The 10,690-nt window shown below is 52.0% G+C and overlaps 1 protein-coding gene across 1 annotated transcript; it reads right to left on the bottom strand.

Moving 5' to 3' along the window:
• Window positions 1-8,607: 8,607 nt before the first annotated feature.
• MIND_01206200 (MFS transporter) lies at window positions 8,608-10,688 on the bottom strand (the record flags this gene model as incomplete). Its single annotated transcript, XM_037368570.1, has 11 exons — window positions 8,608-8,890; window positions 8,946-9,043; window positions 9,102-9,195; window positions 9,249-9,368; window positions 9,418-9,439; window positions 9,488-9,841; window positions 9,896-10,000; window positions 10,048-10,146; window positions 10,196-10,295; window positions 10,341-10,429; window positions 10,478-10,688. 11 exons carry the CDS (start codon window positions 10,686-10,688, stop codon window positions 8,608-8,610), a joined length of 1,575 nt encoding a protein of 524 aa, XP_037215496.1.
• Between the last annotated feature and the right edge of the window lie 2 nt (window positions 10,689-10,690).

Here is a 10,690-nt window from a genome sequence, read left to right as displayed (position 1 = left end):
CTGGAAAATGGGATGAGAACCGAAAGAAAACAGAGACATTGGGAGGAATAACCTGAGAATGAGCAGAATCGAGCCGAGCGAGCAACTCGCAGGCAGCGTAATACTCCGTTTTCAGAGATTGGATCTTCTTGCGGATCTGGTCACGACGGATCTCAGCTTTGTCTTCGAGGAGAATGCGAGAATAGTGGGCGAGTTTGGAGAGTCGCTGGGTGCTGGGGCTCCCTTCGAGACAGGACTCAAGGCCTTGGAGAGAATCATTATCGAGAGTGCCGAAAATGCTTTGGATGCCGCATTCGAGCGTTTTCTGGACCTTGACGCGCATAGAGTCCAGGAAGGTTTCGAGATGCTCACTGGAACGAAGCTCATCCCAGTTGCGGAGTAGAGCGACGGTTTTAGCAATCTTCTCCCCGTCGTTTTTGGTATCGTCGTGATCTGAAAAAACGGTCAACCGAAACAAGAAAACGGGAGTTAGAACGAACCAAGGAACGCCAAATGCGATTCACGGTTGAAGGAGTAGAGAACGGAGAAGCCTTCAAGGGTGGAATAGTCGCAGGAATCATTGCGCGACAGACCGCAAGGGAGACATGGAATTCCTGCCATGATGTGAACGCAATCACGGTTGAGAACTTTGCAAGAACTGCAAGGATCAAGAATCTGTGTTCTATATCAGAAGAAACGCTCGAAAAACGGAGTAGAACGACAGGACGTACATCGAGGCTTGCACACATTTTGAAGATAGCAGGATAGGGTTCTTTCGAGGAGAGACCAGCGCACGAAGTGGAAGAGGGTTTTGTCGAAGGCATTGGCCATATCTTCGGCCGGAATTACGTTCGTACGGAAAACGCGGGGGTCGTCACTAGTAGCGTGTCGAAGATAACGCAGAAAAAGAGCCCTTGGGTCGGCGAAAGCCGCCCACAAGGGGTTGTTGGAGTCCGGATATACCAAGTCAGGGCCGGAGGAGGAAGGGCCAGGGGTCGAAGCCTCAGTCTTCTTGGGAGCGGTGGTGAGTTTACGAGGGGGAGGGCGACGAGCAGCCATGGAGGAAAGAGGAGAGGAAGAAAGAAAATTAAAGGAGCAGAAAAACCACGGGCCGTCTTATATGGTCGACGCGCGCAGTTGAAGAAAAAGAACGCTGAGGAAGAAAACGTGACTGTAATGAAGCTCCTGAAGCTTAATTTTGAATGCCGAACCGGACTTTGGGAAAATTAGCTCAAGGACACTGCCGCGGAAAAACACGAGCTCTATTCAGTCGTGTCGACGTTGTTTGGAAAAAACGATTGGAAAATGATGGTTCCCCGGACACGCAGGGTCGAGCCACTGTGAGACTAAACGGAAGCAATTCATTGTTCGAGCGAGGATCAAGGATCTGCGGAAACGCCTTTGCTTGGCAGGCATGAGGTTGTGACGTGAGAAGCGAAATTTGGTTCCGTTACGAGAACGAAACAGTTCCCGTTCGAACAACAGAACAGAGGAGAGTGATGGGCTAGAGGGAACAAGCGATGTAGCCGAACGCGAGTATTGCCAAAGCGACTGGGGACAGTCGGGATTTAAAAATGGGGGAGATGATAAGCCGCATTTTGGAACACACATAGAAAACCACCGTTTTCATTCGTTTCATGGGTACAGCGCACGTCTAGGAACTGGCATGAGTCCCGAATGGCCAGTTAGGGAGATATCTGCGAGGAGGCGTTTCGACTCGACCGTTGTTGATAGCAACTGGCCGTTCAGAACGACTCTTACAACAACCAAAACAACAGCAGAGCCCAACCAACATAGAGGATCCATCCAATCCTTTATATATATACCAAAAGGGAGTGTAAACTAAAAGGCATATTCGGTCTGGCACGCGCTGGGACTCGAACTCAGAACGCTCCGACGAAGGTTCAACCAGGCTTCGAACGGATCAGTCCCTGACAGCATTGGAACGCGGTTTCGGAACTTACGCAAGGATAAGGACATGTGGAGGTGCGGTTAAACGGGAAGCATGACTCAGTGGAAACAAGGGCTTGGCTGCAGATCGCGGCGACCTTAACCCGCAACCGTCCAACCGAACAACTCGACAACAGATTGCGATTATCTCGTTAAGAGATTTGCCTAACGGTGTCTGGCGGTTAACCTCAAGTCATGGATATCGATGGAAAGCTAGGAAGTGGAGCAACACGACGATAACAACAACGGTTAGCGGACCGTTCACAAAAACGCATAGACGGTCGCAATAAAGGAGGATTTACAAAGGTCATTGATACCAAACACGCGCTACCGGTCATCTAGACCTGGATTTTCGACTCTGGGCCTTATGGCGAAACGATACCTTACAAATTATGCACATGGACCATCATTCTGTTGTGGCGATTTGCCTGATCTTATCATTTTCTGTTTTAGTATTTATATCTCTGTCCTGTATTTGAGCGATTCACGGATTGCCCCGCGTTACTAGGTGCATCTGGGGATCTAGCTTGTCAATATCATCCTGCTAGCTCTTTCATTCAAGTAAAAAGGCGTTGTGATCAAAGAGTTGAGGGTTCCGGTTGCCGTATAAGAGAGTTTCGGTTGGCGTACACTTGGTTTCGGTTGGCGGTCGAGAGTTTAAGGCAGTTAGTTCCTGACTTGAGACGACTCCTTGGGTTTAAGGCAGTTAGTTCCTGATCCAAACGAGTATAAACGGTTCTGGGCATCGTATTGGCGCTTTCCTATTGCTGGATTTCGTCGATAGTACGCTTAAGGACAACCACAAAACAAATCTTTAACAAGATTTCATTCGATCTACCCTACAACCTTGCACACCCGTGTACAGGCTCTGTTCCCAGGGTTCTGCACTCGTATTAGGAGACGGTTATTGGTGGTTGTTGGACGTTTGGAACGGTGTTATACGGTTATCGCTCAGACAGAACGACTATTTGTTGTTTTGTTGTTGAGTTTTAGTTGTGTAGTGTCGGTCTCATCTCCGGTCTCCCCACCTGTCATCCACCCTCATCAGCGGGACATCTGTGGCCACCAGTAGTTGCGCGAAACCAGCTCTAGGGTTTTGAACCGACCGCAGTACATATAGCTGCATCTATGCAAAAGATGTGGGTACCATCCCAAGGGGGTAATGCAAAAGATGTTATGACAGATGTATTTCATGAATTTCTCACTGGAATCAAGAGATATGACTAATATAAAAATACACATAGGAAGATAAATCACCTTTTCTTTGGGCTGAATATTCGTAATATTATATTTGGGACCTATAAGCCCAGGGACCAAAAAATTAATAATCGATTAAGTAAGGTTGATGTAGCAAGATGCAGTCATCAAAAGCTCTGATGGCAATCAAAAATCGTTCCACATTGATCAACATACCTGGCTGCCATTGATCCCATCACTGATACCTTGATATAGCAGCCACAAACAAGAAAACAGTGTTATTTAATTTAATTTCCAAGCAGTTGCCCTCATCTTTTGCATTACCCCCCTAGGATGCTACCCACATCTTTTGCATAGATGCAGCCATATGAGCTGCCGACCGGCGTGTCCGGCGACTCGCGTCTCGTGGCAGAGCTCGATGATGCGCCTCCTTAGGTCCTTGTCTTTGGGGACTACAACCTTGCCGCGGAAGTACAAGAGATCGCCCGAGACGGCCCACTCGTCCGAACGTGATGAGCGGGGGCCCCGAACTTGACCTCAGACCTTCAAGAGTTGCCGGGCCGCAAGCGCGACGGGCTCCTCTAGGTCAGGCTCACCGGATAGCGCTTCCTTGATATCGCGGACAAGTTCGGACCCAGGCCCAGAGACAGTGACGGCCTCAAGCGCACGAACGTGGAAGAGCTCAGGGTGCAAGAGGGTGACGTCCGAGTTGTCTTTGGAGATGCCGTGGTCAGGCCGGGCGGGAGAGAGTGTCGGGGCGGCCCATCTGGCGACCTGGGACGTGGTGCAGCATGAAGTCAAACCTAGAAAGATACAACGACCATCGGGCTTGCCGATGGTTAAGGTGCTGTGCCTTTCGGAAATACTCCAAATTCTTATGGTCAGTCCAGATCTCGACCGGATGCGCGGCGCCCTCGAGGAAATGCCGATACTCCTCGAGTGCGCGGATGATCGCTGAGCATCTCCTTGTCGTGAATCTCGTAGTTGCGCTGGACATCATTTAAGCTTTTGGAATAGAACGCTACAGGGTGCCACTTCCCGTCCGGGGCGGATTGTTGTGAAAGAACCGCCCCGGCATAATATGAGCTGTCTGCTTCAAGTCGGAAAGGCCGAGAGTCGTCCGGGATCGCTAAGACAGGCTCTGAGACGACCGCGTCTTTGATAGCTTGAAAGGCGGCGGCCAGGCGTCTCCCCAGGTCCATTTCTGGTCTTTCTTGGTGAGCGCAAAGAGAGGCTGCGCGAGGGCTGAGAAATCCCGAATGAACCTGCGGTAGAAATTAGCAAACCCCAGAAACTGCTGGACGTCCTTCTTGTTTTCGGGCGGAGGCCATGCGGAGACTCCGGCGACCTTAACGGGATCCATTTCAACGTGGTTGTGAGAGATGATAACCCCCAGGTACTCGATCGACGATTTCTCGAAGTCGCACTTCTCCTTGCGAAGGTACAGCTTGTGCATTCGGAGTCTCCGAAGGACTTCGGGACGATCTCGCGGTGCTTACGGAGGTCCGAATGTGCGATAAGGATATCGTCGAGGTAGATCATAACGTCTCCTGAAAGAATGAGATCCTGGAAAATGTCATTCATCATCGTCTGGAAAGTCGCGGGGGAGTTTGTCAGGCCAAAATACATCACCAAAGGTTCGAACAACCCTCGGTTAGTCCGAAAGGCCGCCTTCCACTCGTCTCCTTCTTTAATCCGGACGTTGTTGAAGCCCCAACGAACATCGAGTTTAGTGAAATAACGGGCACCCTTGAGCCTGTTGATAAGGTCATTAATCAACGGGAGGGGGTACCGGTTCTTAATCGTCATTGCGTTGAGGGCGCGGTAGTCCTGGACAAACCGAAGTCCTCCGTCCTTTTTCTTAACGAAGAAGACGGGGGAAGCCATCGGAGATTTCGAAGGGCGGATACGGCCGATAGCAAGTCCCTCCTCGATGAACTCGTCAAGTTCGCGCTGTTCAAGGGGGGAGATCGGATACACCTTGCAATTAGCGGGCTTCGGCTCGGGAACGAAGTTCGATAGCGTGGTCCCAAGCCCTCTGCTCTGGTAACGTGTCGAAGGACTCCTTGTCAAAGACGTCTTGGAACTCCTTGGCCCAGTCCGGAATTTCCGAAGGCGGGGGGCCGAAGTTACGGGCGAAGGCCTCTGCAAGGCGTTGGGACACGGTGCTCCCAGCGCGAATCTCCTTGATTGGGCGAAAGGAGGTGTAGAAGATGCGGTCGCCGTCTTCAAGATGCTCGTTGTCGTCGAGGTCTGGCGAGGGACTCAGAGGGTCCGAAGTAGCTCCGAGTTCGTCGTCAGCATCGTCTGGACCGGCAATATTGATAGCGCAAACGGTGGGGAAGGCGCCCGAGAGCAAACGCGATTTGAAGAGTCGGAGGCGCCGAACCTCAGCGCGCTCGGTCCGTTCCTCGTCGCAGCAAGTGGAGCAGCTTCGGGGGCATCGACTCATTTTCACCTCTTTCGTTTCCCAGTTGATCTCGGGGTTGTGTTTCTTGAGCCAGGAGTATCCGAGTATCAAGTCCTGTTTCCCAAGGTGGGTTACAGCCAGCTGAACGCATTCGGAGTGTCCGTTGTACCGTAGAACGAGGGAGCGAGGTCCGCGATTTGGCAAAAGAACGAGGTCCGCGATTTGGCAAATAGACCCAGCATCATTGGGAGTACCGTCGACATTGTAGACCGGTATGGGTACTGAGAGATTTCGGACTGGCACGTTGTTTCGGTTGACGTATTCTGTGTCGATAAAGTCCGAAGTGGCTCCGCAGTCGACCAGACCTGAGAGGGAGAGCTTGAGCGCGTTCGCAGTGGACTCAAGTTCGAGAGGAAGGTGGAGCGAGTTAACCCCAGGAGCGGCAGAGATGGTATAGCTGCCAGGTAACTTTTTCTCCCAGGCAAGTCGGCGAATCCGAACGGGGGCTTCGGAGGGGGCAGGGGGTGCGTCTTTCGTTTCAGGCTCGTTGTAGGGCAAGGGAGTTGATTCATCATACAAACAAGTGAAACGATTTATGGACGCAAACGAGGGCACACCAGTCACTCGTCGCGGGGGACAAAATCCTCTGCCGGAGCCTCCGAATGCGCCTCTGCTAAGGCCGCGGTATCGGACAGCCGCGCAAGCAGCTCTCCCAGCATCTCGTTGCCAAGTTGCTGGATCACCTCGTCAAGGATGTCCACATGGCGAACATCGGCGGGGAGCGGACAATCCCGAGCCAAGTGGTTGGGGTCGCCACATCTGAAGCAGGCTCGACGAGGGGCGCCCCGAGCCCTAGTACGATCCAACTCCATAGGGACGGGAGCCGGAGGTACCGAGACGGGGGCGCGGGCCGCGGGTGGCGCAGGTGCGGCCACCGGGCGGATGGGGAACGGAGTTGCCGAACGGGCGATAGGGAATGCGCCACGCGGAGCCCCCGAAGGCGTCCGCGGGGTGGTCCCTTTGATGAGCTTCGCCCGTACCAAGGCTTCGTATTGGCGGAAAGCCCGAGTGCGCCAGCCCAGATAGTCACGGAGGTCTGGGGGGTCATTCGAGGATGTGATGCCATTGTTGATCAGGGGGTCAAGTCCATGGCGGTACTTGGTCACCTTAACCAACGCGTCTTCGAATCCGGCGAGGTCCATTAGGTCCTCAAAGTCGTCGGTGTATCCGTAGACGTCCCGCGTTCCCATGTGATAACCCGCGCTTTCCAACTTGGCGAGCGCGAGGTCTTGCTCGTTCTCCTCAACGAACCGAAGGCGAAACTTGGAGAGGAATAGGTTCCACCGAGGGAAGGGGAACGGGGTTTTGCTTCCATGACGCTCTGCCCACTGCTGGGCAGGTCCCTCCGCCATATAGGACATGGCGTAGCGGATGGCCTTTTCTTCGCTCGGCTCTCCGTTGACCACGAAGGCCTCCGGGGCAAGCCGGGTGTAAGTCTTGACCGCGTATAGGAAGGCACGGCCACGTTTGCGATCTCCGTTAAACGCAAACGGGGGGTTTGGCCGTAAGACCAGTTTTGAGGCGACAGTAATGTCACCAAATAACGCATCCGCGTCGGGGGCATTCGGAGATACCGAAGGCAGTTCGGGAGCTGCCAAAGGTGGTGCGGCAGCGGAAGCCTGGGAAGCAAGGTGGGTGAGGATATTGGTGAGGTTGTCTAGTTTCGCCTCAAGTGCGTCCATGCGCGCATCAGCGTCCGGAGCAGCTCCGGTAGACATAGCGGGCGTAAGGACGACAAGAGCAGAGGAGGAGGGGTCAAGTGGCAGGGGCGGTGACGAGGGGGGTACGGACTCGTACTCCGAGCCTGAATCAGCGCCAAACCTGGCAATCTTGACCGGTTAATCCTGTAGAGAGTTTCTTCTGCTGTAAGGGCAACCCTGGAGACTCTGACGAAAGCCTAGCAGGGGAGGATCCAAAGCGTGAATAAAAGCTACGGAAATACACGGAGGGACCGACCTAGCAGGGGAGGATCCAAAGAGAAGAAACTCTAAGGGTCCGCCTGCTAGGGCGCCAACTATATACTGGTCGTCCGTAACTGCCGACGTAGACCGCAGAAGGCCTGAGCGGCATCGCAGGCTCTGTCCCAAGGTGATCGTTGGGAGTGTCTTGACGGATCCGGTGATTGTGCGGGTGAAGGAGGCCGTGGACGATGGTCGGGGGTGGGTCGGAGCGTCCGAGGGGGCACCAGTCGGATGCGCCTCGGATGCGTTCAGAGGGTCCGAAGGAGGCCGAAGCGGGGGTTCCCCTGACACTAATTTGGTACAAATTGGATCACTCTCAGTGAATTTTATTTTCCATATGGTTTTGACAATGTACCCATTTTTGTCATACTACTGTACTAATCCGACCGCAAGTTCAGGTTACGCGTTACACGCGCACCTGAACTGAACCTAATTGAAATAGGTTACATGTTACACAGAGATTTGCCATCAAATTTCGCTCAATTAGGCAACAATAGATCAAAATTTTGCGGCCAGCTGTTGCCGGCCTGCCATATATAGTAATTTCATCACTGATGAACTTGTTATGGTGCCAATGCCCTAGTCACCACCATTTTGGGACATTGAATTGATGGCCTCACTGTGTGGGGAAGGAATGTCTTGGCAGACAATTCCTCTAATGAAAACACTTATATTAGGCCTAGGAACAATCCTTTAAGACACTTTGTAAAAAATACTCAAAAATAAAAAAGTTAAGACCTGCAGAATGAGCATGCTTATATAATCCCTATATAAAGTATGACATAAGCTCTGCCAGAAAAGTGCGGAATTTTGCGTTGAGCAGCTTAGTCAGCCATTAGTCAGCTGTCCCGATTTGGAGGTGATCAGCCCGGCGGCACCATACATTTCGAGTTCGATGGGTTACGTGTTCGCCCCACTTGCGGTCAGATTGGTACAGTATTTCTCAAAGTTAAATTCTCTTTGGGGAAATATTTTGTGTCCCAAACCCCCACTTCGATGATGCTATCTATCATACTGCTTCATTACATGGAAAACATCATATTCTAATTTTCATGTCCCTTTAGCATAGAACAAGTAAAGTACCCACGCAACTACGATCATTGCTCCCATAATCCCCAAGCCCACGAATGTCCACATCCTCACAGGGCGTCTCAAAGCAACTCCCTTCAGATTCTCTCCGCTATTCGCATCCTCGTCCTCCCGAGCTTCGCGCTCACGCTCCGACATCCTGAGCACGCCCCCAAAATACCTTCGATCCAGCGCGTCGTAGACCAGTCCGTAGAAGAAGTCCACGCCTTTGAGCGCTATAAGGAAGTACAGCACGTTGTCGTAGCTGATGCATGATCAGACCAATCTAAGAAAAAACCAACACACTAGAAACGGCTCACGTATGCCTTCCGGTGGGAGTGCGGTCTTGGATCGCACCAGCGGAGACGTCCATTATAACGGACCCAGCATTGTTGAACGCTTTCCATACGCCGAAAGCCTGGATCGCGGCGCTGAGTCACGACCTCGATCAGGGTACGAATTCAGGAAAACCGCACCGTTCCGAGATAAGTCTGAGAAGGAGCCAGCAGAGGAATGGCAGCGATGAAGGGTATGGCGTTGAAACTGAGCGCAACAGATTGGAGGATCGTCCTAGTGAGGCATGGTTAGTTCCACTGTAGGATCGACATGGTAGAACAACCTACGGAACAAGAGGATGAACGTCGGTAAAGCCCATCAGCGAGTAGACCAGAACCCAAAGGGCGGCAGTCCCCGACACATAGTACATTCGCCTGCCAAATCTATCGAAGAGAGCTCCAACGCAGCTAATATAGAACATTAAGCGTCGATCAGGATCATAGTTTCGACACGAACGGGGTTACGAAGATAGGTATAACTAAGTTTGAGAGTTAGGCTGGTAAACTCAGGTGACCATAAAGCGCACTTTGGCTAATCGAGCTCGTATATCCAGCCACAAGAGCAGTCGATCCTCTTGTTTGGGTCATAATATCCGCAGTTATACTGCCATAGGCACCTACATTTCCTGCCTGGAGCAACTGGGTCAGTGTGATGATCCAAAATGCCGCTGGGATGGACACAAGGGCGGCTAGAGAGAATTTTCGACTAGTTTTGTCGTTGGTCGGTACCAATCGTGCCGGAGCAGGTAGCCTGCGCTCTAGCGCGACGTAGATGATGTTAATGAGCAGCGTACAAGCGGACATGATGGCGGAGATCCAAATTGACCAGCCCCACCAATGTGTCCCTTCGGCTATGGGCACTGAGGTTGCCTTTGCAACGGCTGATAGCAAGGTCAGCGGTATATACCGATTCACAGAAGCAGCACTAAGCGTACTATTGATGACCCTGCCAAAGGCGATATCGACACCATATACTAGGCCTAAATGGTTTCCGTAGAACCAATGGGTATACAGCTTGGACTGACACGTCTCGATTGTCGCTGTCTTCAAGTCAATTCAAGAGAAAAGCGCGCAGAGTAATACAAACATGAGCCTAAACCCATAATGACATTACCGGCAACCAACGTACCAAAGCTGGCTTTGCTGGCACCGATCCCGCTTATAAGAGTGCCTAGTAACACTGCAACTACTCGGGAATGAGACGGAGTGTGGGTATCAGAAAGACAAGCACGCACCAGAAGATAACAAAGAGCCCATTTCTGGGCCGAACCAGTCAATTGCGACACCACCAATGACGGGCATGACGGTATTGACAAGGGAGTTTGCTGAAGCAATCTCCGACAGGTTTAGATAGATCATAGCTAGTGGACAACGGCGTACCACTCCATATCGTGCGTTATTGATGTGTAGCTCTTTCTTGAGTGTGGATTTGAGCGGAGACAGAGATGCCGACGCCCAATTTGAGCCAACTGAACGCATGCGTGAGGCGGAAAATATGACGGAGATGAGAAGCTCACTGGTGAATAGCAAGACGCAAAAGACAGCAGGGCCTTTGACTCGCCATGGCCGGTTGATGATTCTCAACGAGTCAGAGCCTTCTTCGTCAATCTTCTCGCGGATAATGGACTCTCCGGTCTTGTGTTCCAAGACAGGGAGCTCGACATCCTGCTCTTCCTGCTCCTCGACTTTCTTTTCATTGTCGTTCTTCGGCAAGTCGGATACTGACATGG

The sequence above is a fragment of the Mycena indigotica genome, assembly GCF_014461135.1.
Source record: "Mycena indigotica strain 171206Taipei chromosome Unknown Mind.scaff0011, whole genome shotgun sequence".
In the NCBI taxonomy this organism is placed as follows: Eukaryota; Fungi; Basidiomycota; class Agaricomycetes; order Agaricales; family Mycenaceae; genus Mycena; species Mycena indigotica.
This window is presented reverse-complemented; position numbering and strand designations above follow the sequence as displayed.